The sequence below is a fragment of the Diceros bicornis genome, chromosome 4 (assembly GCF_020826845.1).
Source record: "Diceros bicornis minor isolate mBicDic1 chromosome 4, mDicBic1.mat.cur, whole genome shotgun sequence".
NCBI lineage: Eukaryota > Metazoa > Chordata > Mammalia > Perissodactyla > Rhinocerotidae > Diceros > Diceros bicornis.
In genome coordinates, this window is record NC_080743.1 from 6,071,615 (window position 1) to 6,097,651 (window position 26,037).

The window sequence follows — 26,037 nt, forward strand, 5'->3', positions numbered from 1 at the left end:
AGGTGTGCCAGGAAAGGCCCCGGAGGTGCCTGCTATAAACCAACTGAATACTTGGTAGATTTTTTATTTGCTCGGAGAATCCTGCTAAACCGTGAACAAGAGTTCAAAGCAACTAATCTGTAATTTAATCACTGGAAACAATACAACAAAGGAACTGTTCTGTAATTAATCATCATTATATCTTCAATACCCAGAATACCTGGCACATATTAGATGCTCAAAAATGCTTGTTAAATAAGTGAATGGTCAACAGTAGCATTTAAACTTTCTTTTTTTAAGAAAGAATTATAATTAGTATCAGATTTCTAATTAATATCACTTTTGGCTGCAAATGAAAACTAAGCATCCTGTTTTTGGTGTCAAAGATTTTGACAGATGAACCACGTGTATGTGTTCTATTTCTTGGAGAGAGAGATCGTTTTAAATTAAGCTGAGGAAAAGAAGTACTGACAAAGCAGTTCACTTTCGGTAATCTGGGTTTTCCCAAAGAGTGACATGAGGGCCAGTCATTTTGAACTGGACAGTTTTGAGTTCCTCTTCAAGAATCTGAAATGTAGGTCGGGGCTCTGCTGACATTTCCATTTGCCTCATAGCTGAAGACCAGCAGTGATCACTGCCAGGCAGGCAGTGGGGAAGAAGACTCGACGCAGGTGACGAGGGTAGCAGCCTAGCTCTGAAGCTACATGATGTGCTTCCAACAGGTTGAAAGGTAAAGAGACATGATCATCCGAATACTTAATGTAAGTAGCTGGTTCACTGAACAATGTAACTCCAGGTGCCAACTGATGGCAGTCTTGTTTGGAATGTCTATTATGTGTTTCTTTTGAAAGAGCTTTCTGTAAGTAACTGCTGACGGCACGTGTGCCGTGGTCTCACTTCATCTTTCTTTACTTTGAGTGTTTTTTCTCTGGACATTCTGAAATTTTGGGCTTTTCCCCAATTTTACTCATCCAAGACTGGCATTTCTGGAGCCTGCGAGGCACATAAATCTGGTCAGGAGGAGAATTCATCATCAGGAGTTAGAGCAGAAAGAGGAGATTTCTGATGAGAGAGACTGGGTTAGCGGGACCCTATTTTATCAAGGGTCAAAAAGTCCTACTAAGGTAATTCGTTGTGACTTTTGAAGGGTATAAAATTCCGTTCTTGTACTTCACTCCCCCTGCTATTTTATGCCTCCTCACACACCACTGACTTTGCTTTGCCCCCTTTCTATTCTTCCTTCCTTTTTTCTTTTCTTCCTAATCAAAGGTTCTCATCAAAGACAATAATAAGTGTTAGGAAAAAATGTAATGCTTTTTACTATTTTATTAAAATATTACAATTTAAACATTTCTCATATTTTTTTCTAGAGGAGAACAAAGAGCTTTCTCCTGCTTTCAGGCATGAATCAGGTCACACTTCAATGGGATGTGATAATAGCCCTTTACATATTCTTCAGTTGGTGTCATGGAGGTATAGTATTCTGAGTACTTATCTCTATCTTTTATTCAACAAGTAAAATATTGAGTGCTTATTATTTTCAAGGCATCATGCTAGAATCTCTGAAGAATCAAAAATTATTACCAAAAATTTTTTGGTAATTTGATAATTTACACAAACATCTGGCACTATGGCAGAGATTGGCATAAGCAGCTTTGAGGAACCCAGAAAGGGATCGTCAGAAGTGCAGGCAGGGAAGCTGTTGGCATTTGGGAGTTCCCACTGGGGGCAATGGTATCCTGGGCAGGTGGCAGGGATTCCACTACTAGGAGACAAGCAAAACCAAGGCAGCATTCCAGACCTTGAAGGGAGCTTTGCAGATCATGCAAGTTACTCGGAATAATAACAAAAGCAAAACCATTTTCTATAGATTGGGACACAGTTATATTAGAGATATAGAGGTAGCCCCATTATCAGAACTAGAATCCTTCCAGCAGGATATTGGACACTTCCAGAGTCAGGCCAACAGCTATCCAAGAAGATTTAGGGGAAGTAAGACACTAACTACTTTTTCCAGTTTCTTGATATAGGCAAATGATAAGTAAGACTTCTGTTTATACAGTCAAGTGATTAATAATATACAGTGTAGAGAAATAAGATGTCACCCGGTGACATGGTGTTAGAGAACTTCCAGCTGTCCATTAGAAAGTATTTTATACATTTTTGTTCAATTTGCTGTGAATATTTTTAATATCATCCAGACTACATTTTTCCAAGTTTTCTCCTACAACGTTATGTTGCTCCTTTCCAATAGCCTAAAATAGAAAATATACTATGTTTAACATTCCTCTGACTAATTTAATAACCCTATTAAAAAGAGAAATTAACATATTTTTGTATGACTTATTCTTATGTAATCCATGTTGAATCCAACTGATCACTGACTTTTTTCCTGTGTACTGAAAAATCACTGACTTGCTAATAAATTCCTGAATGTTGGGAAACTCAGTGGTACAGAGTTTCTGGGGTTCTTCTTTCTTCCATGTTTGAAAACCAGAATAACATTTGCCCAAATCTGCAGTCTTCCGACATTTTTTGACATTTTCTGTGTATTCTCAAACACTACTTACAAGGGTTCCATGATACTATTCACATATTTTTTTAAGGTGCTGGAGATGCAGTTTGTCTAAACTTGAATTGTTGAACTCATTTAAAGCAGTCAGATGCTTTCTCAAAATTTCATTTTCGTATGTTTGCCTTCAATTCCCTATTGATAAGGATGGAATCATTTTATCACTACTTCAACATTTAAATATTTATAATTTATATGTAAATGGTCATTACATAAATGGAACTATTCAGTTACATTTATATTATACAAGTTAATTCTTTAAGCTATGTATTCCAAAGATAAGGACCATTTAAAGTCAAATACTGACCTTTAATTATCACTATTTTGATAAGGTTTTAAGATATTTTAATACAGGTGTTTCCAGAAAAAGTTTATAACAAATTTGGCAGAAACTTTAGTATGTTTTCCTTAATGTGAACTTAATTAATATTGCATTGCATTGTTATTTCAGTTTATGAAAATCACTTTATATTAATGTTTTTTGGTTATAAAAGTAATACATTCACCATATAATTTTTAAAACACAGAAATATACAATTTAAAAATGAAAAAAATTATTCTAATACACAGAGATGATCATTGTTAGTATCTTAGTGTGGTTCTCTTTAATCCATCCATTTATTTATTTCTAACATTGATCCTATATTATATACATTGTTTTGCAACTTGCTTTCTAACAATATATTCTGAACATTATCCCATATTATTAAATTAATGATGAATTTTAAGTGGTTGTCAAGCAATAGATTTTTGCCATTAGTAAGTGTATGGTTTTGTTTTTTAAACTCAAGGTTTTCTGATAGAAGTTGCCTTTATCTACAAAATAATGAATGATTGATTGAGTAGCCGAGAATGGGGCTTGGATTCTGTAGCGCCGTTACTTCTAATCTTACCTTTGAAAAATGGGGTAGCCTCATAATGCCTCAGCCCCTTGCTTTAAAATAGGAGAGTTGGGGCTGGCCTGGTGGCACAAGTGGTTAAGTGTGCGCGCTCTCCTGCGGCAGCCCGGGGTTTGCCGGTTCGAATCCTGGGTGCGCTCTGACGCACCGCTTGGCAAGTCATGCTGTGGCGGCGTCCCATATGAAGTGGAGGAAGATGGGCATGGATGTTAGCCCAGGGCCAGTCTTCCTCAGCAAAAAGAGGAGGATTGGCAGATGTTAGCTCAGGGCTGATCTTCCTCACAAAAAAAAAAAAAAAAGGAGAGTTAATTATATTTGCTCTTTAGACAGTTAGAGAAGCTTAAAGACTGGCTCTAGTCATGTGTCATGCTCCTGAACAGAAGCGTGGTAAAAACATACTGTAATAAACTAATCAAGTAAAAGACACACCTAGCCCTAAACCTCTTTTCCAATGGAAATCACTTAATAGAAAAGATAAATTTTAAATGCAATAACATATTATTCTGAATCTCCTGTTTTAATGTTTTACATGGAATTTATTATTTTATCTATTTGTTTCCAGGAATTACAAATATAAACTGCTCTGGCCACATCTGGGTAGAACCAGCCAAAATTTTTAAAATGGGTATGAATGTCTCTATATATTGCGAAGCAGCAATTAAGAATTGCCAACCAAGGAAACTTTATTTTTATAAAAATGGCATCAAAGAAAGATTTCAAGTCACGAGAATTAATAGAACAACAGCTCGGCTTTGGTACAACAGCTTTCTGGAACCACGTGCCTCTGTGCATTGCACTGCTGAGTGTCCTGGATATCTTCAAGAGACGTTGATATGCGGAAAAGACATCTCTTCTGGATGTAAGTGCTGAGGTGCATTCAAAATTCAAAAGAAAGCCAGTCTAACAATTAACTGGTAATTCCCAATCTTGTCTAAAAATAGAGGCAAATTGAGATAGTTCACTTCTTATGTTAGTTTAATATAAGAATTGCCAACTCAAACGTCTCCAGGGGCCAGGGTGGTGAAACACGCGAGTTAAGGTGGCTGGTGAGATGTGCCAGGAGAGGAAAGCCATAGACGGTCTACTGGGGGGGGCGCTTCCAGCTGCGGCATCTACTAGGGCCCGGTGTTCCTCGACCTTTTGACTCTTCAAAAGAAGACAGAAATATGGATTTTTCATGTGAACTCTACAAATTTTTAAATGTTGCCAATGCATTCAAAAGCGATTCTTCAACACGAGTCTGGCCAAACACAGCACACGTGGGGGGCAGCATCCTCAGATTAAAAATGCTGCTCTTTTTTATCTGTATCTCACTTATGTTTTTTCTTTGTTTGCTTTCCAAACTAATATCGTTAACCTTGAAGTGGATTCCATTGAGAAATTTGACGCTAAGATTTAGGGAGAAAAAACAGTTGCAAAACTAACTAGCTTTGTCTTCCTGCTATATTCTTTATCAGCTGTGTGACCTTGGGCAAGTTGCTTAACCAAGCTGAGCCTCAATTCCATGTCTGTAAAATGAGGCCAAATTATCCTGGTTATCGTAAGCATTGAATTTCAATAATTTATTTGAAAGCATATTATAGACTTTTAAAGTACAATGTGCCTAAATTTTTAAAAATGCATCCTTTTGATAAAATATGGGGAGACTCTGACACAATTCCTGCACAATTTTGTTTGCTACTATAATTATCAAGAAAAAGATTAATCAAGTTAATATTAAAAATATTTGCTAAATTCAATTTATGTTCAAAGTATTCTGGAGATGTTTAAGTTATAGTGATATGGGCTGACTTGTACAATTATATACTTAATTCTTTGTTCTGCTATTACGAAGCATAGATCAATAAGTTCAGCCATTGTCCTGCTGAGCTCTGGGCACCTGATCTCACATGATTTTCAAATGAGAGAAGAGCGAAGGTGAATTGAGGAAGGAAAGTGTAAGTTTTAGAGTCAAAGATAAGGTTGGCACACTTATGCCTTAACCTAATAATAACATGCTAAACTTGCCCTAAATTGTGGGAATTGAAACCACAGGCAGACATCTTATCTGATGTGTGAAGACTCCTTAGCTTGTCCACATCCTCAGGAAACATAAAGGACCCTTAATGCTTTTAAATACTTTACCATTTATCCCTTTGAGGTGGAGGTGGGGGTGTTGAGACAACATACAATTTCTTTGGAGGCAAATAAGCAACTCCCACAGTTATGGGAAAAGGTTAGTTTTCAATTGAAGCCAGAGGAAGAAAGGAGACAAAGAAGTATCGCCTCTTTCCCTGTGTCGCAGTTGGTGGCCGATGGCTCGCATCAGCTCTCCCAGTGTCGGCTGAGGGCCTCTGCCCCCAGACACAACCACCAGGCAATGCTTGGGGTCAGGGAATAGCCTTTGCCACCCTTCCAGGATAGCAGAAGCACTTCTATTCTTGGCTGATGGCTGCTTAGAAAGAACATCACTCTTTCCATTTATTTGCTCGTGAGTTGTAAGTTCTTACACAGACCTCTGGTTATGAGTGTGAATTTGTAACTGCCAGGTAAGAATTTACTCAAACCCCTGGCTTCAAGAACCCTGTGTTCTTGGGCTCTGCATTCTTAGCAAACAAAACTTCCTATTTAAGTAGGTCAAAAAAAGGTTTTTGAGGGTTTTTGTGGTACTCTAGAAAATCACATTGCTTTCCCTGGGTCCCTGTGATCGCAGGATATTCGTCCTGTGAGCTTCACCATGTCAACTCATCCTCACTGCTGCGAACAAAATGATTATGTGTATTTTTTTAGACTGGAGACAAATCATAAAAGGCAGAAGATGAATGAGTCATTGCTTTCCCTGAAAAGATATCCAAATGTATTTAAAATGTTGGTTACTTTAATGTGTAATTTGTGAAATACTATCATTCTCACAATTTCCACTTTTAGCTATAATCTTAAGCACTTCTTAAATTCTTATCTATGATTAAATGCACACATATTACAGGAAGTTTGTTCTATCAGAGTCACACCAATCATAGGATAAAACACTGTAAGATGTCTTTATTCATTTAAAAATACCAAATTAAAATAAACCATACATGGAATAGTCATATTTACACTTAATCATTTATTTAAAAATTTAAATATCTTTGACTTAAATTCTAACCTTCTTTGATCTCTACTTATTGTGATGAAAGCAGACTTGTTATCCAATAAAAGTCCCTGAATAGGGGCCGGCCAGGTGGCATAGCAGTTAAGTTCACGCACTCCACTTTGGCGGCCCAGGGTTTTCAGGTTCGGATCCTGGGTGCAGACCTACACACTGCTCACTGCTCATCAAGCCATGCTGTGGTGGCATCCCATATAAAGTAGAGGAAGATGGGCACGGATGTTAGCCCACAGCCAATCTTCCTCAGCAAAAAAAAAGAGGAGGATTGGAATTGGATGTTAGCTCAGGGCTAATCTTCCTCACACACACAAAAAAGTCCCTGAATATTTGTCTTTAATGTTGTTATTAAGCACCAATACTGGCATAATTAGGCCGACCTGTGCTCTCCTTGGGTCAGGAATTGAAGAGTGATGTTTGCCAGAGCTATTGGGCCTCTCTTCATTTTAATTCTTCTTATTATGGTCATTTTATTAATCAAGCCAATCAATTCATGAAATACACTTTGCTGACAGGTTGCTATGCACCAAAATTGTGTGCATAGAAATTCAAAGAAGAAGGAATCGCAGACTCTGCCTTCAAGAAGCTCTGAGTAGAAAATGATCCTTGGCTGCACCCTATATTAACAGGAAATCTGGCCTGTGATTAATGAGCACCCCAATAATAAAGGAGGGATGAAATTGGTAGGAAACAGCAAAAACTTAAGCCTCATGCTTGTATATTTCAGGGTATTCCCTAGTAACTTGATGTATATCAGGTTTTTATCCTCGGACACTGAGTAACCCGGCAATGAGATCTAACAATTTGATCTTACTCTCACAACCATAGTCACATTGCCATCTTTACAGAGCTTCACATTAACAAATATTGTGTTTATTTGCATATGTGTATAGAATCTATTTGATTTTTTCAAAGTTAGTTAAACATCAGACGTTTATAACCCTGAGCATTCACTTCATATAGAATGCTGTGGAATAACACAGCCCAAAAGATTGACAGTTGTCTTTTGTGAGGCTAAATCAATGATACTCTCCATCCAAAACCAGAGGAGAAAAATAGCTTCAGCACAAATCACTGTAATCCATGAGTGACCACAACTGAGTCAATATCTAAAGTGACTTAAATTTGTGTTTCCACATCTACCTCTGCTAAAGCTCAAATGAAACTTAAAAGATTTCTTTACCCTCCTTGGAGTCCCATTTCTCCCCATTGTCACTCAATACTACAACTTACTGTTGTAGTATTCTATAATACTACAACTTACTGTTGTAGTATTCTATAATACTACTACTGTGGTGTGTTGTTACTGTTGAAAATAGTTTTTTAACTATAAAATCAAATTAATTTCAATGTAGAAAGTTTTAAAAAATTTAGACTAGCAAAAAAGAAATAGCCTTTGTCTCTGTAATCCTATAATCTCACCACTAACAGAATATCCCTCTTTAATAATTTGAAATATGTCTTTCAAGTTTGTCTCTCTCTGTCTCTCCTTCCCTCTATCCCTCTCATCTGTCTGTCTCTCAAATGAGATGACTATACTATACTATTTTGCAACCTGCTTTTTTCCCTTTATCATATGGCCATTACTGACTGACTTAATTAAACATATTTCTAGTGCCTTCCAAAGGCCAGATACTTAAATTGTCTTCTACAACTTTATTTTTGAATGCATTTTAGGAGTATATTATAGTTTATTTAACCTTATTTTGAGGTATTAAGGTCATTTCCAATTTTTTCATTATTATGAACAATACTTTAAGAGGCACATCCTTTAGTCAAATATTTTTGTATGTCTATGAACATTTCTTTAAGGACGCATTCCTAGAAATAAAACTGCTGGGCTGCAAGGTACTACTGCAGCTTTTAAAGATTAGATTGTGATATGATCCATAAAGGTTGTACCAATTAGCACTCCTACCAGCAGTGTGTTAGAGGATTTCCTTGAGTCCATTTCAACACTGAGGATTACCATTTTTCAAAAGCCATGCCAACTGGATAGTTCTAAATGCCATCTATTATTGTATCAATTTGCAATGAGGATAAATTTTTTCATTTATTTATTTATTATTTTGGAAGTAATATTCTTGGTTGGTGATTTGCAGATGAAGTGCAGGAGTATAATTATCTTTAGGATAAATCTTTGGGTGTAGCTTTAGGTGCAAAAACGTCTGTGTTTTTATTCTTTCTGAGCCCCCATTCTCCCATTTGTCTGGTCATTCTCTGAGTAGTCTAGTTTCCCAGGCAGGATTGCACATGTGAAAAAGCTGAGAGTGCACACCTGAAAAGTGAGTATATAATCAACACTCAATATTTCCGTAGTTCATTTTTGACCTTGGTTTATTATTGGATGATGTAACTGAAAACCCCAGGTGCTGTTCTCTAGTTATGGGGGTTTCACGGGCTTCAGAGGCCCCAAGGGCTCACACAGTGTCATGAGAACGCTCTCATCTTTTCCCATCTCTTGGGTTTTGTTTTCCCCTCTGTTGGCTTCATTTTTAAATAGACTGTTTCACTATGACAACAAGATGGCCAACCAGCCACTCAAAGCTCACATATTACTGAGACAACAATTTCAAGGGGGAAGAGAGTGTTTCTTTTACAATGGCTCCAGAAAAAGTCCCTTGGAGAATTCTGATTGGTTCATCTTGAGTCGTGTTAATTTCCAAGGGAAATACTCAATTAGTCAGCCTAGGTCAAGGGCACACTTCTGTGTGGAGCCCAGTGATTGACAGCTCTTGGGGCGAGGGTAGAGTGGGGATGAGGTTGGGTGTAGGGCAGGTAGATGTCAGTTCTTTTTTTTTTTTCTTTGTGAGGAAGATCAGCCCTGAGCTAACATCTGTCTCCAATCTTCCTCTTTTTGCTGAGGAAGACTGGCCCTAGGCTAACATCCACGCCCATCTTCCTCCACTTTTTATGGGGCGCCGCCACAGCATGGCTTGACAAGCGGTGCGTTGGTGTGCGCCCAGGATCCGAACCCGCGCACACTTAAATGCTATGCCACCGGGCTGGCCCAGATGTCAGTCCTTAAAAAAAAAGATGCTAGCAGACGAAAACTAACAACGTTCTCTGTAATACGACCGCGCAGAGAAAGAGCTGAGGAGGGGTAGGGGAAGGGAAAAAGATAGAACCTTGAAATAGAATTCTGTGAATACCAAAATTTTTTTCATCTTTTTTTTTTATTGTGGTAAAATATATACAACATGAAATGTACCATTTTAACCATTCTTAAGTGTACAGTTCTGTGGCATTAAGTACATTCACACTGTTGTGCAACCATCACCGCCATCCATCTCTAGCACTCTTTTCATCTTGCAAAACTGAGACTCGGTATTCATTAAACAATAACTCCCCATTCCTCCCTCTCCCCAGCCCCTGGCAACCACCATTCTACATAGTTTTTGTGTTTATGAGTTTGACTAATCTAGATACCTGATATAAGTGAAATCATACAGTATTTGTCCTTCTGCATCTGGCTTATTTTACTTAGTGTCATGTCTTCAAGGTTCATTCGTGTTGTAGCACGTGCCAGAATTCCCTTCCTCTTTAAGGCTGAATAATATTCCATTGTATGTATGAGCACTAAACTTTTAAAGTGAGTAGTGGAATAGGCTCCAGAGGAGAGGACAGTTTGCCAGAGTAGAAAAACACTTAAGAGAACCCTTTCACAGGAGCCAAAAGGACAGAGGTTTCAAGGAGGAAGTGACCAAAATACCAGATGCTGCAGAGCCCAAGCTCAAAGACACAGCAAAGAGGTCCTGGGGTTTGTCAATTAGCAAGTCAGGAATGACCTTAGCAACAGTGTTGGGTGGAATTGTGGGCTGGATCTTGATTGTTTGGGGTTCAAGGGTAAATGAGAGATGAAGAAAAAGACCAGTATAACGGGGGCTTTTAAAAAGTTTAGCTGTTAAGAAAAGGAGACAGATACAGTGGTAGCTGAGGGGAGAGAATTTGGGGAGGGATTTTTTTTTTTTGAATGAGAGGAACTTGATCATATTAGTGTTCCCGAAGGAGCGGAGAATACAGTAACACAGGCAAAAGAGAGGAGCAATGTTTGACGGCCAAGTGGGCTGCCAGGTGCGGTGGTAGGGGTGGCACCAGGGAGGCGCTGAGCGCAGGTTGACCTGTTTCCCCAAATGAAGTGGAAAGGTTATCAACTCGCTACTTTGTAAGGACCTTTACGTTTCTATGGTGGCTCCTAAGTGGCCGATTTTGTTGCAGATCCACCAGACGCCCCTGACCAGGTAACCTGTGTCATTTATGAGTATTCAGGCAACGTGACTTGCACCTGGAATGCTGGGAAGCCCACCTACATAGACACAAAGTATGTGGTGTACGTGAAGAGGTAGGTTCCTTCCTCAACAGTTTAACACGAGCAGTCCCTCCCTGTCCAGCCAGCGTCCTGCCTCCAGCAGGGATCCAAGAATCCAGTCTCAAACATTAGACGTACCCTGACTCTCCCCAGCTCCCTAATTGTGATTGGTAAGCTACCAACACCCTTCTCAGGCTATTGATATTTTCACTTGGGGGGCAATGTGTTCTATAATCTTCCCGCCCTTTTTATTCATCGGTAGGTGACTGGTGGCAGGGCCTAATGGTGACACAGCACAGCACAGTTTTAAAAGGACCTTTGCTTAAATCCCAGCTCTATCCTCCTTCTAGGGTTTAGGTGACTTAATCTCTCCAAATTGCCCTTTCTTTATCTTTAAAATGAGTCTAAAAATAGAATGTAATGCACAAGTTTGTTCTAATTATTTAAGTGAAATTTAGCCTTTAAAGTGCGTATCACAGTGCCAGGTCCACAGTTAGCACTAAATTCATGTAAGCTATTAATTATTAATAATGACCCCAAAATCTTAAATTTGGTGTCTATATAGGCTGACCATCTTTCCTGGTTTGCCTGAGACTACGGGAGTTCCCAGAACACAGGTGGTGACAGTAATGATTTTCTACTTACAGTCGAGGTGGGCTTGTAGAAATGCTCTTTTGTTATGTTCTAACAACACCCAAACTTCAGGAGCCGACACAACCATGCAGCCAAAGTCTCTTAAGTTTTAAGCTTCAAGACAAATGATTAATTATAAAACTTGTATTACTCCACACTAAACTGAATCAGAAAAAAAAGTATGTTTAGTTTTTACTATTCAGAAACTGCAAAATAGGAAAAGGTTGATGTGAAAAAATCCCTTTCTCTTCCTCAATGCACGTAGTTCAAATCATTCTTCATCACATTTAAACTATATCCCTGTACATCAGTCTCTTTTGGACCCCTCTACAGTGTTAACAACGGGAATGAAACCATTCATCTGAAAAAAAAACGTTGTGGGCAAACTGGGATAAGTTGGTCACCCTATCCGTGTTTCGTGTTCTGTTTAGTTTTGTTTGTTTTAAAAAAAGAATGCCTTCAGTAGTGTATTTGAAGTACACTTTTTCTGTCAATAATTCTCAAAAATTTCACAAACTCCTTATTAAAAAAAAAGCATTTATTGGACCAGTTTGGCAAGCACTGGGCCAAAAGCTTTATACGTGCTACATCATTTAATTCCCTATACAACCTTGTGAGGCACATACGATTGCTTTTCTGATTCCTGTAGACAAGACGACTGAGGCTTAGTGAGGGTAGGTTAGGTGAGGGCCACGCAGCTGTAGAGGGGAAGAGGTGGGAGTAACCTGGGCTAGCCCGACTGTCTTCTTCCTAACTTAGTTATTTTCTCTGAAGCAGTGTGGAGAGCCAGATCACAGCGCATATTTAAGAGATGCTACCCAGGTCTCATCATTGTGGAAGAGAATAACCTTCCAGTCTTGCTCTCTCTCTCTCCACCTGTTAGATACTCAGAATAATTGTGATTAAGTGAAACATAAAAAGTAACACCTCTCCATTCAAGAGATTCTGGGTAAAAACTAGACAGATTTCATGAACACATTGCTAGGCCTGGAGTTCCTGGCTGCATGCCATGGGCTAGAAGCTCATACCGTTCCTTCTAAGTAGAGGTTAAACTGAGGATGGTCAGTGTCAATGAAGTGATGGAAACACTGAGATCAGGGATGGGTTGTATTGACAGATAATATACAACATGCGAAACACTGCTCCATACCTCTTGTCCATTACGTCTTCAATCCTCAGCTCAACCCTGTGAGGTAACTATTATTATTGTTGCCATTTTATAGGTGGCTTGGAGAGCCTATATTGCCTCTCCAAAGTTTCTTGGCTAAGAAGTAAGGGAGCCAGGATTCTAACGTGGGTCCAAGACTTAACCTCTACCCCTTACCTCTGTCCCCTAGAGAGGGAAAGAGGCCATGAGGACAAGAAACTAGAGTCTCATTGCTAAGTCAACTTTAGGAATGTGGAAATGAGGGTAGTATGGGAGCAGAAAAACTAGGTAGTGCCAGATTGACAGAGAAAGCCTAGTGCCTTGAGGATTTTTTGCTATCTCCTAGAACATTTTACTGCCTCATGGACACACTGATCTTGGTTGTTGATTAATTCTTTCTCTTTTTTTTAATATAAAAGCTTTATTGAGTAGAATTTACATACCATATAATCACCTTATTTAAAGTGTACCATTCAATGATTTTAGTATATTCATAGAGTTGTGCAACCATCACCACAATAAATTTTAGAACATTTTCCTCATGCCAAAAAGAAACCCATATCCATCAACAGTAACTCTCCATTTCCCCTCAACTCTCCCAGCCCTGCATCCTCTGCGGATTTGCCTACTCTGAACACTTCATATAAAAGGAATTATACAATATGTGGTCCTTTGTGACTGGCTTCTTTTGCATAATGTTTTCAAGATTTATCCATGGTGTAGCATGTATCAGCACTTCATTCCTTTTTTACGGCAGAATAATGTTCCATCGATATACCACATTTTATTTATCCATTCATTAGTTGATGGATGTTTGGGTTGTTTCTACTTTTTGGCTATTATGAATAATGCTTCTATTAACATTAATGTACAAGTTTTTGTGGAGACATATATCTTCATTTCTCTTGTTCATGTACTTAGGCACAGAATTGCTGGGTCATATGGAACTCTTTAACCTTTTAAGGAGCTGCTGTTCTGTTTTCTAAAGCAGCCGCACCATTGTACATTCCCACTAGGAGTGTATGAGGGTTCCAATTTCTCCACATCCTTGCCAACACTTCTTATTATCTTGTTATTTATTGCTTTCTCAGGTTCCTGACAAAATTGCAATGTAAATTTGGGACAGACATACTACAATTTGAGAAAATATATTTGTTAGACAAAAACTTGCCAACCAAGTATTATTTAGTACCATAAAAATATTGTTTAGTATCGTAAAATTATTCTCCGTATATTTTATAAGATTAGTAATTATAGATTTCTTTTAAAATCCATTAATGCATTCAAATTATATATGTTGAAATTATTTACACATGGCCTTTTAGGGACACATCTCTTTTACAAAGTGAGGAATACCTGTAATAATTATGAGTACTGAGATTGTTCTCAGTACTCAAAAAGTCACTCTAAAAGCATTAAGAATTGATCTACTAAAGATCACACTGTCAGAGGTGTCCATTGGAAAGAGCAGAGGCTTTAGAATTTTACATTGATTTCCAGTTCTGAAACTTACTCAGTCAGGTGTCTTTTATGATGCAAATATCAGAAAACTCAAGTGCAGTGATTCACTTTATTAAAGATGGGGCTTTATTAACATCAGGCCATCATGGTAGGTAGTCAGAGCTGGCATGATAATTCCATGATACCCCAAGGACCCAGGCACTTTTCACCTTTCCCCTCTGCAATCTTGAGAGGGTTGGCTTTAATTCTCAGATGCTGCACCTCCAGGCTTCTCATCCAAGTCCCAGGCAGGAGAGTGGTGAAGGGTAAAGGACATCCTCCCATGGACTTCTGTGTGCATCTCATGGGCCAGAAGTGAGCCACATGCCTCCTCTATGTGGATGGGAACTCTGTGTGGAAGGGCATTGTAGATGGATTTTAGTACCATCATCTAACAGGATCTGCCATGGTTGCTGGCTGTGTGATCTTGGAAAAGTTATTTAGCTTTGATGAGCCTCAGCCTCCTGTGAAATGAGGATAATTAATACCGTATTGGTTTGCTATAAAACTTATAGAAAAGCAAAATTATAGGAAATGGCATGCAAATAGGAAATGCTTAGAAACAACAACAAAAAGATGACATTAGAGTAGTATAGTAACACCCAAGGCTGCCTCCCTAGGCTTGTTTGATTTGTTCTTACGTCAAAACCTGACTCATTTGGGAGAGAAGAAGATTAATGTAAAGCCATAAAAAAATGATCATTTACAGAATATTATAAACAATAATTTTATTTACATTATTTTCAAGTAACAGTAATTTTGGACAGATGGCTATTTAGAAAGAGATGTTAAATGTGCTCTAATAAGCAAGACTAATTTTCTAGCTGTTGTGTATATGTCGATAGTAAATTCACTCATTCATTCAAACTAGAGTGTAGACTCAATGTGGGCGAGAATTTTTGCTTGTTTCATTCACAGCTGTATCCCTTGAGCCTAGAATGGGGCCTGGCACATAGTTAGTGCTCAATGAATATTCGTCAAGTGATTATTCTGATAACTAGAAATAGACATTTTCTGCATTCTCTCTCTATAGTTTCATTAAATAATAATAATAATAATAATACAAGGTTGTATATCTTGTAAAAGTCAGTTTTTTCACTATCTTTCCTGAAATCCAACAGTAAATTATAGCTAAACTCAAACAAATCTAACCCAAGTTTTGAATTGATGGAGTCCAGATTAATGGATTTTTATCATACTTTAAAGAAGACATAAAGATGTGAAGGATTAGCATAACAATGAATGTTCTCCTCTAGCAATGTCAAAGAATGAGCTCCTGTAAGCACAAACTGGAAAAGGAAATAAACATCCATTCATCTTACAATTAATTAAAAACACACCCATGAGTTGAAAAAAATTAGAGATGAGAAAGTCAATTCTTCTAACTAGCGATCAAAAAAGTCTTTCCCCCCAGGAAAAAGTTGACTTATAATGAATTTTGTGGTTGAGGTAGTAAGTATCAGGTTTAAAAAGGCTCTTCTAGATCCTGGGTTTTTAGGGTATTTTCCACTTTGGCAGATAGGTAGACATCAGCATTTGCAAGGTTTCACTTCCAGCTTGTGTGGTTCAGTTTTCCCGTAAAATCACATATCCGGAGAGGCATTTCACTCAGCCCACCCATTTGTTCCACCAGTAGGAGAAAGGTGGTGTTCCCTCCACGGCAACATAGGGGCCATCGGGCCTCCCTCTGGTGTTGGGTTGAAGTTGTAAAGTAGAGGAATTGTGTCTGTATTGCTTCAAGAGCTTTCTTTCTCCCCAGTAACTTTGGAGTGACCCCACTAGCAGAGCTGCATGGCCATTCACAGCCCTCCTGTACCCCTCTATATTTTGCTATGTATCAATGGGTGGTAACAGAGAAAACAAATAAACCTCTGCTAATAAGCATCTACCTACTGTTGCCCCATTACCCTCAATAGCTTCAGGTATATACATTCTTTCTTTATCTTGAAAGCTCTTGTACTGTCTGGCACAGTGCCTTCAACTCAATACATAATTTGTAAATGAAAATGATTGCATGATGGCCCTTCGTTCTATTCCGTTCAAGTCAACTTAGCAAATATTTATTAACATTTCTTGTCTTCTTGGTACCGTGTTAAACTCTAGAGATTTTTTTTTAAATAGATACCACCTCTGTGCATGACAAGCTCATAAACTTTTTAGAATAACACCAATGGTGGAATTTTCAGGCACCATGAAAGAACAATGGGGCAATTATTTTTAGATGAGATATCATTCCAGATCCCCTAAAATCAACTGCCTACTCAGCCAATTCATAAGGCCTGCTTGTTTATGCCACATCTTCTTCTCCATATGCATATCCTAATAACCAGAAAGAGTTCTTAGATACAATTCCAAATATTTTTAAGTCTCTGATGTTATGTTTCAGTAATTCTTTTAGGACTCAATAAGCAGTTCATATTTTTCATTTCCTCACTGATTCTGCACCTGTTCTTGGAGAGCTAATTATGACTGGGGACAAACACGAACTTGCTGACTGATGTTACTTTATATTCATGACCATGACCCTCAGCTGGGCCCAGAGAGCCACCCCGTAGTCCTACTACATTTCACTGGCCAAGTCACTCTCGCACTGAGCCAGATAAATTGATGATTTTTTTCTCTCATCTCTGGTCTCTAACATCCTTTCTTCCTCCTCAATCTCTATTGATGACCTGCTTCCTATTTCACTGAGAAAACAGGAGCAATGAGAAACGTCACAGCCTCCCTCATCTACTGATGCCTTGACATCTGTACCCAGACCCTTGGTCTTCCCTTCTATTACTGTGGACGAACTACCATTGCCCCGAGGCCAACTCTCCACTGTGTACTAGCTCTCGCTCCGCCTGCCTCCTGGAGCACATTGCTCCAACAATTTTCCTCTCTTTCTCCGACACCATCACCTTTTCTATTTTTCCTAGATGGTTCCCATCAGCTTTCAAACATGCTGTAGTCTCTGCCCTCTTGAAAAATACAACCATCCCTTGGTCCCTCTTCTCTGTGACACTATTTCTTTGCTCCTCTTTATGGCAAAGCTCCAAAAGAGTCGTCTCTACTTTCGCCTCTACTTCCTCTCTTCTCATCCTCTTTTAAATCTAGTTTAGTCAAGTCTTTGCCCTCCACTGAAACAGGTCTTATCAGTGTCACTAATGACTTCCCCAGTGACAAATCCATTGGTTTATTCTCAGGCCTTATCTTCCTTACCAGGAGCAGTTACTACCAGGAGCATCTAAGTTAGCTTTTCCCTTCCATCTCTTGGCTTCCAGAACACCACTCCCTTTTGGTGCTCCTACTTCCTTCCTGGATGTTTTTCCTCAGTCTCTTTGGCTGATTCCTCTTCATTTCTAGTAAAGTAAAAGCCTCAGGGCTCTATCCTAGGATCTCTTGTTATCTCTACCTTCACTCATTACTTAGAAGATCTCTTCCAAATGTATGGTGTAAAACTCCCTAATTTTTACATCTCCAGTCCAGACATCTCCCTGAACTGCAGCCAACATGTATCCAACATCTTACTCCGCACTTCCTCTTCGATGTCCAGAAATATTTCAGAGCTAACAGTCTCAAAGCCAAACATCCAGTTTCCTCTCCCCAGTCTTGTCTTCCCTTCTCAGTAAACGGCAACTGCCTCCTTCACATTATTCAGGTCAAAATCATTGGAGTCCTCCCTGATTCCTCTCCATCACACCCCTCACACAATGGATCAGCAAAACCTACTGGATCTATCTGTTAAAATTTGACCTCTTCTTACCACCTACAATGAAATTCTGGTCCAAGCCACTCATCTCGCGTCTGGGTTAGTACAAGGACTTCCTAAGTGGTGCCCTGGTTTCCACCTTTGCCCTCCTACAGTCCATTACTCACAAGTAGCCAGAGTAATCCTTTTCACATGAACGTCAGATCACATCACTCCTCTGCTCAAAACCTCCCATTTCACGCAGAGGTCAATGCTAGAGTCTTTCAATGGCCCTATGTGACCTTACAATGCCTTCTAATCTCTTCCTCTTCCAGACTTCTCTGGCCTCATTTCTAATCCCTTTCCATCTCCCTCACTCTACTGAAGCCTCGTTGACCTCCTTGGTGTTTTTTGAACAGGCCAACCAAGATGCTGCCTCAGGGCCTTTGCAAGTTACCCAGAATGTTCTTCCTCCAGGGAACCACAAGACTTGATGCTCTCCTGCTCTAGTGTTGCCTCCTCAGATAGGCCTTCCCCATCTGCCTGAAAAAAACCCCAACCCCTATTCCTAGCACTTCCTAACTCTTTTTTTTGCTTTATTTTTCTTCTGAACATTTATTACCACAGGATGTATTATATATTTATACGTTTCCACCAGAATGTGTGCTCCAGGAAGGTTGAGACTTTATCTGTTTTGGTCATTGTTGTAGCCCCAGTGTCTAAAGCAGCGCTTGGAACATAGTGGGTATTAAATAAATAAATTTGTGAATGAGTGATTAGATAAATGGAAGACATTATTCACCACTATCACCACAAATTGGCAGTGTTCACTGAGAATCTATTAACTACAACTAGGGCTAGGTCACAGGAAACTTCAGAGAAATATAAATCATGCTGATTCCCTTTAACAAATAATCTGTTATGTATTAATTAGCACACACAAAAAAATAGAAATAATTTCGAAAAATTTGTAATATACAGTTTTATGTAAAAATAGTCCTAAAGTATAGTCAGTCATTATTATTGGATTCTTCACTAAAATAGCTGCTTTGTGGTCTAGGTGTTAATACGAGGGTAGACTTTAAAAGCAGAATTAAATTACCTAGTGACTATGGTTAATGTCGGTTTGACAATACATTTCCATTTCGATTTGTGGTCTCAATATGTGTGGTAAAAGAATTAGCCACAAACCAATTAAGAACACGTATGTGGTTTTCTCTAACTGGAAAATACTCAGAGATGCCCTACTTACTACTTATACACAGTTACCATTTTCTTATTTTCACATTTGAATTCTTATTTAGCATGAGGTTAGCGAACTTCTAACAAGTTCTCTGTTACTTTACTTATGTTCCACCTTATTTCAGAAAAAATATAAGGCAACTGTGTAAACACCTGAATTTAATGGCATGATCTGACTTCAGAGACAAGCAATCTAAAAGAAATTTCACTTGTTGAGATAAAACAATTTTTAAGGCTTCTTTCGTGTTCTTTAGAATGTTTAAAAGTCAGATGTCATAAGTACCTTCTAATTCATAATAATAATTGTTTGTTTAATAAGCCTTTTATTATGTGTGCCTCCACCTGCTCCCTGCTCTCTTATCTCGTTTCCTCACTTATCTCCTGTACTCATGACAACAGCAGTGTTATATTCCTGTCCTGCAGACAAGTAAACTGAAGTACAGAGAGGTGAGGTAACCAGCTCCAAGTCCCACTGTTTATCAAGGGGCAGATCTGGGATCTGAACCTAGGTCTGCCTCTAAAACCCGAGCCCTGTGCTCCTCATCACCAGGATGTGCCCTTCTTGTCCTCTCATGGTGCTCACAGTGATCTCCCTGCCGGTGAAGGAGGAAGAGGCAGCACCAGAAAATATGCACTGAGAGTTAAAAACCTGAGTTGAGCTCGAGTAGCTGCTGCCACCTGCACGCCATGTAACCCCCTCACCCCACCCACCCACCCGCCCTAGAGGGCCAGCCTCACAGAGATTCCTCGACGGCCTGCTGAGGTTATCCGGCTCTGGTAGCGGCAGTAAGTTTAAAATATAGATACGTAATTTCTGCAGTATTTTGATTCATAAATGCATTTATTGCTTGGTAGTGTAAGGCTGGTTCGTTCTTTCCTCCCCGGAGTTCTGTGTCTCAGCAAGCGTGTCACTCTGGACTCCAGCAGATCTAAGCGGCTGCTGGCAAGTTATAATCCTGGCTGGGACACTGTGGGGCTGCAGAAATTCGGGATCTGCTGAACAGACAGACGGTAGAATTAGGACCTGAAATGGAGCTCTAGGGATTTCATAAAACGCCAGTGATTTTTAAAATCTTGCTTTCCCACGAAGGCTATCAAGTCAGTCCCCTGGGACAGAGAGCAGTCAACGGTATTAGTTACAGAAATCAGGCCAGGGCTTGGTTCAGCAGCACAAATACTATAATTGGAACAGTGCAGAGAAGATGGACACAACCCCTGATCAAATATGACATGCAAATTTGTGAAGCATTTCTATTCTCTAAATATAAGAATGTAGGGTACTTGTCTTTTCACCATTGTTGCACCATTGTTCAAATCCCAAGGTTATTTCTCTTCTAAGTTAGCATGTGTATATCAAGCTAGGTTTCACAACGCAATACAATAATATACCAAACAGATAAAATAGAGACAGAGCCTAGACCATGGCCACAGCTATCAAAACACAGAAGAAAGATGAAATAAGAAAATAATATTTTAAAAAATGCTTTGGGGGTGGCCCAGTGGCATAGTGGTTAAGTTCACGCATTCCACTTCGGTGGCCCTGGGGTTGGCTGGTTCGGATCCTGGGCGCGGACCTACTCACTGCTCATCAAGACATGCTGAGGTGGCATCCCACATAGAAGAACTAGAAGGACCTACAACTAGGATATACAACCATGTACTGGGGCTTTGGGGAGAAAAAAGAAAAAGAGGAAGATTGGCAACAAATGTTAGCTCAGGGCCAATCTTCCTCCAAAAAAAAAAAAAAGCTTCACCTTCTTTTGGTGGCTTTTCAGGGTGATGGAGAGAAAGTTGTTAAAAATGGCAAACTGAGGACATGAGAAAGGCAGCATGCTGTTGACAACTATGGAGAGACTGGCAAGATGTGCCAATTTACACGGAAGGATAATTGAGTTGTAAATATGCTGTAGCTTTGGTCTCCGGCGGATATCCAAACGCAGCTCCCAGTGGGAGCACAGATACGTCGTAGTGGTCGTATGCGTGGAACAGCGATGGAAGCCAGGAAGGCGAGTGAGCCGAGGGGAAGAGCTGGGGAAAGGCGGGTGCCGAGGGCTGCCCTCAGTGTGGTGGGGCAGGAGGAGGAGGGTGGAGACGGCAGGAGGAGGGTCGGAGGAGAGATGTCACTAAGCAGACGTGAGAGAGACGAAAGGGCTCTCGCCTAGAAGACAGGGTCTGGGAAGCCAAGGGAGGTAAGAATTTGAAGTAATCAAGAGCGACAGATGCCGAAAAGAGGATTCAGGGGACTTCACCTTGGAAAGCACACCATTTTGGAAGAGTAGATTCATGGGAAAAGTGAAGGCAGAAATCACAACAGAAGGCCAAAAGAGCAAGTGGAAATTGTAACTTGATGTAATTACCACGGATATTGACAATCTGACTGAGAGGCTTAAGAAAAGGAAATAAAAAGACTGGTAGTTCAAAGCGTTCAAGAAATGTAAACTCAGTGAAATCTAGTGAAAACACTTTCCTGTTATGAATGGATCTGATGATAGATAACAATGTTTAACAGACTGAGGGGCCCAATCCTTATCTCTGCAGATTTCCCTCACAAGTTCTAAACCAACTGAGAGAAACCAGAGAGTCAGCAGGTGAAAATCAAAATATGAAAATATTTATATCTTAAATATTTATTTAAATTTTGTATGATATTTATTACTGATGAAGCTTGATAATGGAGAGCACAGCTTTGGAATGTGGCAACAGTAAACTTTCCAGTACCGATCCTCCTAGAATAAACAGATTTCCTGCCCTCACCCCTAATCATAGCTGGCCCTAGACAGTGCAGGCCCCCACATGGGGGGCTCACTCCTCTAAATCTTACAGCAAATTGGAGGAGTAGACCAGAACAGGTCACCTCTGTAGTCTTCTGACTCCGGAGAGAAAAAGGGAGAGAGGAAGGGACTGAGGTTCACCCGCGCAGTTGTTCATGAGTAGAATCATCTCTATCTTCAAGAGGAAAGAGTGAGTGAAGGGCAGGACAAGAGGCAGGAGGTTTAAGGGCAATTCCTCCTTACAGAAACCAGAAACTGGAGGAAAGAAACATTCCCCAGCATTCCCCTCACCACTACTCCTGACGCCCACTCGCTAAAAATATGGTGGAGTAGATATTTTTAAAAGATTTAAAAGAGAGGTTCAAACTTTCTGTCCAAAGCCAACATCAACTAATAAAATTTTACATTTTAGCCTTAACAAATAACATTTGAAATTTTACCAAGTTTAACTGGCTGGTTAGAGATCTTCAATCATTCAATTATAAAAACTTAGATAAATATAATTTGAAGTAACATTTTAATAGCTGTCTCTGTCTCTCATTCAAACTAGGTCTCTGCCCTCTCTCTTCTCCATCCTCTTTGTCAAGAAATGACGTCCTTTCCCCTCATCCAGTCAGCCACCAGGTACAGACAGTTCTACTTTCAAAATCCACAGAAGGTCTTTCTGACCTGGTCTGCTCTACTTACGGTTAATTCCTGCACTTTCATGCTCCAGAGTATTGAACTTACTGAACTTTCTCATAAATGGCATGCCATTTCACTTATTTGTTTTAGAACATGCTGGGTTTTTCTGCCTGGAACGTTGGTCTTCTTCTACCCTATCTAGATCTCTCACCCCATCCTGACCTCGAATCCCATTCTTACCCCTCACCCTACATCTACATCTGGTAGAAATGTCTGACTGAACCCCTATGCAAGGCTCCTTCCAGAGGGTGCTCCTTTATTTCAAGCTATGTCCAGAGCTGACTTATCCAGTAGGCACAGTAGGCACAGTGCCCAGGGTCCTGGATACTTTTAGGAGTCCACAAAAATGTTTAATTGCATTTAAAATCAGAAGAAAAAATGAACTGTTAAGTCAAAGAAACTGTTTTACTATGTAACATTCATATATTTGCTCTTATACCAACAGTTGTAAAACATAACTTATATGAACATATGTATGTGTATATATAAACATAAACACACCCACACACACATATATACTTTTTTTCCTTTTCTTTTTTTTTTATTTTTTTGCTGAGGAAGAGTCACCCTGAGCTAACATCTGTTGCCAATCTTCCTCTATTTTGTATGTGAGCCGCCACCACAGCATGGCCACCGACAGACGAGTGGTGTAGGTCCACGCCTGGGAACTGAACCTGGGCCACTGAAGCAGAACGTGCAGAACTTAACCACTAGGCCACCGGGGCTGGCCCATATACTTTTTTTTCTTAATGGAAGAAGGGGTCTATGAAGGCAAAAGTACTTAGGGCCCACGAAAGTCACACTTTGGCCCTGGATAGTCTTGAATTTCTTTTTTAAAATTCTCAAAATAAAATCAATTTTGATTCATTTTTTCAGTAAAACGTTGCATTCTGAAAGCAGCCCAAAAAGGTAGCATCAAAAAATTGAGGAATAATTAATTTAAACCAAACATAACTGGTGATTATAATGTTTTTTTTTAAGCTTAGAGACAGAAGAAGAGCAACAATATCTCACCTCGAATTGTGTTAACATCTCCACTGATTCATTAAAAGGAGGCAAGAGTTATCTGGTTTGGGTCCAAGCTGCAAATGTACTGGGCACGGAGAAGTCGAAACAATTGCAAATTCACCTGGATGATATAGGTAAAGAACAAGAAAGTCTATAATGTCTTTACAAAGAAACAATTGATTTGTGCTGACCTAGTCAAATGAAGTCTAGATCTGAGAGGAGTTCTCTGAAAGTTCCTGCAGATCATGATAAGGAAAACAAGAAATATCCATAATCTACCTGCCCAAGACAATTCAAAGATAAGTACTGCTACCATTTTGTTGTATATCCTTCGAGTCTAATTTCTCTTTGGGTGTATGTGTTTTTACAAATACTTATTGATAATGTCTTATGGTCAAGCATTGTTCCAGGAGCTACGGAGAATAAGATAGACAAGGTACTTGCTGCCCCACATATCTTGCAATCTACCAGAGAAGATGGAAAGAAACAAGGACCATGGTAGTGTGCTATGAGTCTCATGTTGTGAGAAGTACAACAGTCTAAAGAATTCTACTGTATACACTATTGTGCGAGTTAGGCTTTTGTTTGTTACTATTGTGAAAAGTTTTGCAACATAGAAAATTGTGGAGAATTATGTAGACATCTCTGTGTTCACCAACTAGATTTAACAAATGTTAACATTTTTTGCTTCAGATATTTTTAGACCTTGCCTTTTTTAACTTACAGTATAGAATAAATATTTCTATTAATTTAGTCTACAATATTATTTTTAATGGATGTCTTTAACTATCCCCTTTCTGTTAGAGATTTAGGCTGTTTTCAAATTTTTACCGTTAAAAACTATACTGCCATGAACAACCTTTTGGTTGTTTTTGCACAGTAGTTGGTTTTTCCTGTAAGATAAATTCCAAAAATTACAAAAATTTCCTTAAGATAAATTTCCTTAAGATAAGTGTCCTTGAGCCTTTTACAACTACATCTCAGTCCTAGAGCCAGAGTTCAGCCAAAGAGCACCAAGTGTGAATCACCCTCTATCTGGAGATCCTAGTGCCAATTATTCTTGTTTTCACTATGAAGGATGATTTCAGCAAGCTAACATTTATGGGGCACTTTCTTCAGTGCTAAGTGCTTTTATGTACATTATCTTATTTAACTCTCACAGTAACCTTATTTTGTAGAAAAGACTATAATTTACTCACAGGGAAACCAAGGCGAGGCAGCATCAGGAAATCTGAGATTGCAGAGCTAGAGAGCTTCTAATTCCAATTTCCTTGCCTCCTGTCCTCAATCTTTATTTAAAAGCGCATTGCTATGTGTCTGACAACCTTCCTGCTGAGTAATAATCTAGAGGATGTGATACCTTCTCCTGGGGTACAACATGGGTATCTTTTGGGGATCACTGGGGTCTTCTGTTGGAACTAATGTCTCCACATCTCAACTTCTGTCTTGACTAAACACAACTATCTCAACCAACAGGATTGGTCTAAAAATCTGTCCTCATGCCCTGGATATTGGATTTGAAAACAAACGCTGCTGATGAGGGGGATGAACAACAACTCCATTGTATTGTGTGTTCTTGGAGTTATGGTCTCTTGACTGTGATCTACACATTTTTGTAAATTTACACTTTGAAGTAGAATGCCGTAGTATGCCCTTTTCTTATAACAGCTTCCCTTTGATGGATTAATGACGTTTAAAGGCTATTGTGTCTAGTATCATTTTGGCAATGTCATTTTTAGGAACTAAATTATTATTAGTAGTATTACTGTTATTATTATCATTGTGATCTTATTATGATCTCAATATCATCTCATCCATTTATTGAACATCTACTATGTTCCAGACAATTAACATGCACATCACATTAAATTCTGGAAACAATCATACTTGGTACTACTGTGCCCATTTTACAGATGAAGAAAGAGATAAAATCATTTGCCCAAGGTCACATAGCTAATAAGGAGGAGAGTTAGATTTCATCCCAGACTTGCCGTAGTTAACCACCACCCCACCTCCCACCAAGGGAAAATCTCATCTGGCCACCACCTCCAAATCTGGGTTCTCAAACTGTGAACCAGGGAGCCTCTGGTTTGGAGTTGTTATTCTCCTCCTCCTCCACCCCTTCCTCCTCCTCCACCTCCTCTTCCTTTTTCTTTCTCATTATCGAAAATAGACTCTTAGAAATTCAGGTTGAAAAATACAAGTTGACAGTGTAGGAGGCTCCACCTAGCAAAGTCACTAGATTATTCATGGATGAGCTATACTCAATTGTGACACTTTAAGAATGAGACATTGCAAGTTAGATAAATGAACTCTTTTATTAAACTGAGGACAGAAGACTCTCCTGGGAGCAATTTCCACATAACAGCTACGGGATTGGGCTTTAATTAAGTTGGGGAGGCTGTGCTGAGAGGCAGGGCTGAGTTAATAGCACAGTAATGCTGTGCCAAAATGACATGAGAGAGGAATGCTTAAACTTCTCTTGTAGAGAAATAC

The 26,037-nt window shown here is 39.3% G+C and overlaps 1 protein-coding gene and 1 non-coding gene across 2 annotated transcripts in view; both read left to right on the forward strand.

Moving 5' to 3' along the window:
• Positions 1-601: 601 nt before the first annotated feature.
• IL23R (interleukin 23 receptor) overlaps positions 602-26,037 on the forward strand; it is a 54,206-nt gene continuing 28,770 nt past the window's right edge. Inside the window, exons 1-5 of the mRNA XM_058537045.1 lie at positions 602-709; positions 1,350-1,452; positions 4,013-4,309; positions 10,796-10,919; positions 23,515-23,675. Coding sequence (XP_058393028.1) covers positions 1,383-1,452; positions 4,013-4,309; positions 10,796-10,919; positions 23,515-23,675 — 652 coding nt within the window. The 5' untranslated portion in view covers positions 602-709; positions 1,350-1,382. The remainder of the gene's footprint in view (positions 710-1,349; positions 1,453-4,012; positions 4,310-10,795; positions 10,920-23,514; positions 23,676-26,037) is intronic.
• On the forward strand, positions 20,232-20,338 carry LOC131405067 (U6 spliceosomal RNA). The gene has a single exon (XR_009219928.1). It is a non-coding gene; the product is annotated as a U6 spliceosomal RNA (small nuclear RNA).